Genomic DNA, 7,914 nt, shown 5'->3' on the forward strand with positions numbered 1-7,914 from the left:
CGACACAAGCTTCACAGGATCGTGCGCCAAGGCACACATGTAAATCTAGTTACAGTTAGGTCCACCTATCCCTGAAGAAGGCGTATTTTCGAGAAAAACGTCTCTGACGGGCGGGAGGATAAGGAGAGGTGGCCGCAAACCCCTATCCGCACCATCTAAATCCCAAACGAGCGCCACCATCAGAGGGAACCACCACCGCTGCACTAATCTCGCTCGAATCCACCAGCAATGGCCATGGCGGCCGCGAGCGTCGGCGGCGCACTGGGCTTCCTCACCCCTCGCCGCCGCAGCGTATCCTTCGCCGCTCCCGGAGGAGCGCGGAGGAGGCCGCCGCTGGCGGTGGTGCGGGCGGCCTCGTACGAGGCGGGCGTCGGGGTGATGGCCACCAAGGTGGGGATGATGACCTACTTCGACCCGTCCAATGGGAAGCCCGTGCCGGTCACGGTGGTGGGGTTCCGGGACGGCGGGAACGTGGTGACGCAGGTGAAGACGGCCGCCACCGACGGCTACGACTCCGTGCAGGTCGGCTACCACGGCGTGCGCGAGGACAAGCTCACCCGCCCGGAGCTGGGCCACCTCGGCAAGGCGGGCGCGCCGGCTCTGCGCCACCTGCAGGAGTTCCGGCTGGTGGCCGTCGACGCCTTCGACCCCGGCCAGGAGCTCGAGTTCAACGAGCTCTTCAAGGAGGGCGACCTCGTCGACGTCTCCGCCAAATCCATCGGAAAGGGGTTCCAAGGTGACTCAGCAATGCTTCCATCCCTATGTCATTTCCTGTCGATTCTTGAACCACCCCGTGTATGAGGACCTGAAAATTACCAACATAGCAAATGCCATCGTCTTGCAACTCCTGACACTGCAAAACAAATGCAACTTGTGCATTTGGTTGTTCGCAGCTTATTGCAGGCATTGGCATTTGGCAAGGGATGTGATACTCCCTTGGTTTAGTTTTCTGAAGGTTAACAACATTGACAGCTTGTGACATGCCAACATTGCATTTCCCTTGATTCTCCGAATGTTCAGAACATTGACAGATTGTGACATGGCCATCATTTCATTTTTCCGTGATTTCATTTTCTGAATGTTAACAACATTGACAGCTTGTGACATACCCATAGTTCATTTTCTTGATTTATTTTTTCTGATAGTTAAGAATATTGACAGATTGTGACATACCCATGGTTCATTTTCTGATGGCTAATGACATTGATAAGTATCAGTTATGCTCTGAATTTACAATTTTGACAGCTTCTGCCATGGTTTATTTTCTGATAGCTTACAACATAGGACATAACCTGTCATCCATTAAATTGCTGCCTAATGGTTTGTGGATGTTGTGCAGGTGGAATTAAGAGGCACAACTTCAAGCGTGGTCTGATGACTCACGGTTCCAAGAGTCACAGAGCCCTAGGTTCGATCGGTGCGGGGACAACCCCGGGGCGGGTGTACAAGGGGAAGAAGATGCCCGGGAGGATGGGTGGAAAGAAGACCAAGATCAGGAAGCTCAAGATCGTCAGAATCGATAACGATCTTAAAGTTGTGATGATCAAGGGAGCCATTCCTGGGAAGCAAGGGAACCTTCTCCGCATCACACCTGCCAAGATTGTTGGCAAGAACATCCCCAAGAGCTAGATAGATGATGTTTTCCATCCTGTTAAGAGTTTATTTGTTTTTACCTTGTTACTGGATGTGTTGTATTCTGAGGTCCAGGTTTTGTATGCATGCAATTTCAGTTTTTCTAACGCTAATCTCCTGGTATATGTGCATTCTTCTTTCATTCTGTTAACCACTTGTTCTTCACCTTCGTTGCACTAAAAACATGCATTATATCTCTGTTGTCTTATGCTTGGATGATAAGTTTGCAAGCAGATTATACTGTTAGTAGATTAAGAGGGAAAATGAAGGCCTTTCATGTAGTAGTACTGGATCTTTATCGAAAATGTAGTACTACTGGGTGACATATTTCAGTGATCACAAGCTCATACCTTACCAATCCTGAACACAGATGGGTAATAATCTTCAGTTTAAATGTAAATGGAACATTAGATGCAAAGTATACGAACCAAAACAAGTTCAGCACTCAAGCAGTTAAGAATAATCTTTTTGCAAGATTCTGACAGATGATATATAGCTTCACCGTATAAAGCTCCAGCCAAAGCTAATACCTTCTTCAGCAACTGAAACAGTTCCAGAGCACTTCTACAATACCATCAGCAAGGTTTTTTCCTAAAAGAAGCATTAGTAAGGATGCACAAACATAACTTTTTTGCATAGTCCAGCAATTAACAGTTTCTACAAATTAGTTGTGTTCACTACAAATGACAAAAAATATCCTCCTGTCTAACTTATGGACTCGGTACAAATGGGGTATCACTGCTCAAACTACATAGCTTTCAGTTTAGGCTTTAGATGCGTCATTTCAGTTGTAAATGATCATTCTCGTCACAATCCTCAGCCAATCAAATATATGCATAGGCCAGGAAATTACCTCCACTAGTATGATCAAAAGTTTTTTAATCACTTCCAAAATGTTATTAGCATACATGCACAATGTCCCCGGCCAAAAAAGAACTCTCCAGTATTGAATCTTTTTCGATAAAGAGAATATGTTAATATCGCGAACAGACAATTTACACCCAGTCTTTTAAACAATGCAATACCCTAATGGTAACACGGATGCATACAGCTTAAAATAAAGCTAAAAAATAAAAGTACTGCTGTAGTGTTTTTAGTCCTTGTAGTAGAAGCGCACACACCATCAAAACAACACCTGAAATCTACTACTCAAAAAAATATATACTTCTACAATATCGAACATTGCATCAAGGGATGGTGTTGTAGGAAAGTCGAAATTTTCTTGTCTTGCTTGGTTTATACTTAAAAAAAAAAGAGGACTTTAAATGGAAGGATGATATTGAACCTGTATGATCTGCGAAAATTCTCAAAATTCTCAAAATAACCCAAATAAGAAAGAGCAATCTTTAAAAAGCTTCAGTGCTTAAGAAAGAAAACAAAGAGAAATAAATATAAGCAGTCTGCAGTCTGAAACAAAAAGAACTGGATTAGCAACAGAGCTATTCAAGTGGCTGAGAAATCTATTTTTACAAGTCAGGACTGCTTTTATTAAAGGTAGAAATTGAAATATACTCTTTTTCAATGAAGGTATAAATATACTTTGTCACGCCCGAGACCTGGCATGGGAGAATCATAGCCGCCGCTCACCTATACACCGAGAGGCTTATACACATGTAAGGCTAAAAATGCAGGCTTAAACCACTACAGTGGATCTCGAGAAGCTTAAATATATTATTTTACAAGTTTGTTTACATTTACACGAGAGTTATGACTACATTCTCTATGTCACTTGCCATCCGTTGGTACAGCCTATTCTTCTGATGACGATATCTTCTCCACCCTTTTATGTTAGCGTTGATTGCAACTAAAAAAACATAAGGGAGGTAATGTCGTACTCAGCAAACCGATTATACACAAATTGTGTAACACAATCATATGAACTGCGAAATAGAAATGCTTTTTCTGAAAAAGCAGGTGGTTAAAGTATCAAGCATATTAAATCATGGCACCACACATGAAAGTAAGCTTCCCAACCTAGGAGTTACATGGATGAAATTTCACACTTTTATACTCTGCAGAGGGTACTCCGACATCGACAACCTCGACTAGCACCACACAGGCGCTAGAAGAGCAGAGCTCTTTAGCCAGCTAAGAACCGAACACCTTGACATACTGATGTCGGTCGCTGCTACGGATTCATCACTGATATGTTCCCGAACAAGGGCCGTTCCTATTGCAGAACTTAGACAATCACATACCTGAACTGCGACCGAGATGATATGTTTATCTTTATAGCACCAAGTTTTCCTCTTATAAAAACATCAATAATACAAACATGCTACTTAGAGACTGCCTTGGAGTCAGTTTTGTCCCAAGTTAATAAAAACCGCCTCTGCTGGAAACCCTCAGATGGTCATCTAGAACGAAACGTCTCAAAGCCATCTAGAGAGTTGTGTAAAATGAACCCGCCTCAAAGAATCGTGGGAATGGAGACGGTCTTTAATTGGTAACGTCTCAGATGTCCGTCTTAGGTGGTTAGTAAGCAACACTGCCTCAAATAGTTGCTTCGCACAGAAGGCCTTGAGTAAGAACCATCGCGTGCGGACAAATCTGAAAATGTATGCCCGCCAGTTTTTTTCGGTAACCTCCACCACTTCATCCTCTAGATTTTCTCCGGATTTCTCCAATCATTAGTTGATTACTCGTACGCTTAAGTATAGTATTCTTCTACATATCATTCAATCTAGTTTTTTCCCACATCGATTTGAGATTTTTTTTCTCTTCATATTTTCCCATTTCGGATAGGGTTTTTTTGGTTCATGTTTTTCTAATTTTCTTCTCAATCATCTTCTAATTTGACTTCTTCTTCTATTTCAATGATGGAGATCTGTCGCAGCCACATGAGAACTGCTTTCGTTCAAAGAGTGATGCAGAATCGTTCAGCATCGTCATCAACTCCGCACAGTTTCAAAACGTTGTGGTGAGCTAATTTTTAGCCTCAATCAGCAAAGTAGTTGTCATGGGTATGCCTAATTGGGCTAGCAACTTATGTAACCCTGGTGTATATTCAGGAGAAGCCCACGACGCCAAGAGAAGGAGCCCGCAAAGCCAGGCTTGCCGGACAAGGAAAAACATGCATGAGGAACCAGCGGAAATCGACTCGAACTGGACTTTGAGATCTAGCCTCCTATATATAAAGGCTAGGAGGAGCTAGCGGAAATACATCAAATCTTTACTATAAAACCCTAGTTTGTTCTAGTTTATGGCGCTTAGCCTCATAATCAATCTGTTGGACCTTGTTTGTCTAACCTATCCACGAAACCACCAACGCAACACCTTTTCCCAAATCCCCTAAGTCCATATCTATGGACATTGCTGAGGTCACCCCTCGTCAGTAGTGGTGTCAGATAATTAGCATGCATGCATATGTGTCAGATAGTTCAATGCTCAACATGGCGGGTGAACTGGGCACAAGGTGGAGCATGGTTGCAGTCGGATAAGTTCGGCTGGGTCGGACTGGAAAGTCTGACGTGAAGTTTGGTGACAACATTGTAGGAGCGTAATGGTTGATGGTGTCCGAATTCTGTGGTGTGGAAACACGTGGTGCATGCCTAAGGGGTGTGTGCTTTGACATGCAATGGCGCGGAATTGATTCAATACGATGCACAAGTGAAAACTTGGAGTCGACAGGGCGCGGGGTTGACTGATCCTCCACCGAGGAGTCATGTTGAAGGTTGGAGCTGGAATCTAGTGAAATTTTCCACTCGGCTGATGGAGGGGCTACCGCGTAAGTCGATAGAGAGTCAAAGCCTAGCAGGAAGCGAGAGCCACGCTGTTTGTACTAGAGCTCAGGGTTCGAGAGATGCGTGGGACTCGGCATTGGTCAGGTATGACTGATGGATCTGCAGTGGTGCCTGAGATTGTGTGGGTTCGCAACCCAGTAGATCTTGGCCAAGATTGCGGATTCTCGACGCGATGATAGAGGCGAGGCGTGCGGTAAGCATGGGACAGAGCGACAGACCATGGCACAAGTTGTTAGACAGTTGGTTTGGCATGTGTGTAGCGGTGCTGAAGCAGTGTTGGCGAGTACCAGGTTCAAGTTGGTGACTTGGTCTATCGAAATTTGCCTAAAGTGATGGACAAAAGTCAGCCATAAAAGTCTGAAATGTTATAGGCTTAGGTATCACATGGCCATATTTTTCTGTGATTTTCAGTGCATGTGGCAAAGTGCAGGTGAAGGGATGCAGAAGGAGGTGGAGTGTTGTCGCTGTGGAACACAGAGAAGACTATCCAAAAGTATGAGATGATAGTGAATTGGACTCAAGGTGACACAAGGGAAGGTAAAATTTCTTCAAGTTGAAGCATTTTCACATAGATCAGTGGTCGGTATGTGATGGTGCTAAATGGAAAGAAGAAACTACAGTTGCAGATGGAGACATATGGAGTTAGGGAGTAGAGGCGTAGGTCATGGAAGACAGCTCGAGTCCATAGTACATGGAGGTTTGACGTTTAGATGACTCAGTGTGGTGGAGAATATTCGCCAAGGTGAAGTTTGTTATGTTTGTGTTGAATATTATGTATGAGTTGGGTTCGGATACTAGTAGCCTAGACCTCCCACATAATGTGAGGGGCATCACATGTTGTAACACATGACGACTTGATAGTAGCAGACGCGCAAGGGGAGCCGGCGGCGTGTGCCGAGACCAAGGCGGCCGTTGCAGCGGTATCAATGGACAGGAGCGCCCATAGTCATGCCCCGCATAGTAGGCAAATCGCAGAACTATGTTAACAAATCTCGGTGTTATCATCGTGTTCTGAGATTGCTTGGTCCTCGGTAGATCTACACATGTGCCTACGACTATAACAGAATATATTTTGAAAAATGATTAAATCGTCGTGGTACATACATAAGCATACACAAGTTTTATATATGTATGTGTTAATTGCATGTGCCTGTCTCTCCCGAGTAGGTACGTACGAATTCAACGTGGAGTTGAAGCATGAAGCCATCCTCAACTTTGTCATGCTCCACCGTGTCACGTTTAAATTAAATATACGGTTCCTTTGTTACGAGATTTATCTAGACTAGGAAATATGCTCGTACGTTGCATCAGGAGACAAGAAATACATATATATATTATGTTCTTGGAGCACAATCACAACGGCGGCGATGGACCGCATGAAGCTGATAAACCCATGGTAGCAAGCTTGTGCTCCACATACCTACTCTTCATGACGCTAGCATCCCTGATGATGGAGTCAGAAATATTATTTGGAGGGGGTTAGTTGAAAACTTTGCTTGGAGGGGTGCAAAAAAAATAGGCAAATATTCGAAAATTTATGGATCAATTCACATACATTTTGGGGGGTCTTTTAGAAAAATTTCTAGCATAGGGGGGCCATGACCCGAGTTGGCACCCCCTCCGTCCCTCCTGCTGACCTTTTGACTCATGGTCTCTCTACTAATCCAAGAGTACTACTCCTTCCAATCCATGTTAATAACCGTCAATATAAATATATTTTAGTTTTAGATACATCATATTACAGATAAATAATACTTTGATAAAACCTGCATGAACTCGTAGGGCCTAGTTCATGGCGGCCATTCTAACCATCCCAGCAATTTCGGCCGCCCTATTCTTTTCCTCCTCTTGTGTGCACATTTCTTTTTTTTAGGGTATCCACATAAAGGCCAATCAAACACGGTGGACTATAGTTGTTCTTTTCTGTTGCTAACGAACGTGGTGTACAATTTGGTATCCAACTAACTATGCATGATGTATAGTTTTGCATTGATTCATCGTGGTCCAACCCAAATAGCGATTCATGCTGGGCTGGCATCCCTCACGCTTCCTTAGCTCACCCACCAAATAAATCAACATTATCCGCATCGGCCAGCATAAGAAAAGATCAAACAAATTCAAGTCTCCTTGGCCGGATCGATCGAGAGATCTTTTCCTACTCTCGAGCAAGTAAACGCAACTAAGCCAAGCAAGTCATCAATCCCGAGCCTGTTGTATGACGTCTGGCAACGTCGGACCTTGCCAATGTCCTAGGCGCCAGACGCTCACTGTCCTCAACTGTCTCGTGGACGCTGCAGAGCGGCGGCCCAAACGAGTAGCACCGGCGCGGCGTCGCAGGCAGCATCGACCATGGCCATTGGCCCCGTTTCCACTCACGCCTTGACGCGGCTGATGAAGTTCGTGATGGACTGACGATGGTCAAAGACGATGGTTCTCCCAGCAAACTCCAGCATTGCTCGAACGGTCGAACCTCGAGCGAGGACTGGCTCCTGTGTTAAACATAATCAGTTTTGTTTTTTTCCTTCCCCTCTGTCGTGTG

General features: G+C 44.6%; 1 protein-coding gene across 1 annotated transcript; it reads left to right on the top strand.

Moving 5' to 3' along the window:
• The first annotated feature begins 213 nt into the window (after window positions 1-213).
• On the top strand, window positions 214-1,745 carry LOC124691334 (50S ribosomal protein L3, chloroplastic-like). The gene is made up of 2 exons (XM_047224615.1): window positions 214-736; window positions 1,340-1,745. The coding sequence occupies exons 1-2, from the start codon at window positions 229-231 to the stop codon at window positions 1,627-1,629; spliced, it is 798 nt and encodes a 265-aa protein (XP_047080571.1). The 5' UTR covers window positions 214-228; the 3' UTR covers window positions 1,630-1,745.
• The last annotated feature ends 6,169 nt before the right edge of the window (window positions 1,746-7,914 follow it).

This window comes from Lolium rigidum, chromosome 2 (genome assembly GCF_022539505.1).
Source record: "Lolium rigidum isolate FL_2022 chromosome 2, APGP_CSIRO_Lrig_0.1, whole genome shotgun sequence".
NCBI lineage: Eukaryota > Viridiplantae > Streptophyta > Magnoliopsida > Poales > Poaceae > Lolium > Lolium rigidum.

What these genes read in the sequence shown, in the direction of transcription:
- LOC124691334 (XM_047224615.1), top strand. Translation starts at nt 229, where the DNA reads ATGGCCATGGCGGCCGCGAGCGTCGGCGGCGCACTGGGCTTCCTCACC. An exon ending in CATCGGAAAGGGGTTCCAAG is followed by an intron (nt 737 to 1,339) that starts GTGACTCAGCAA and finishes GATGTTGTGCAG; the next exon opens with GTGGAATTAAGAGGCACAAC.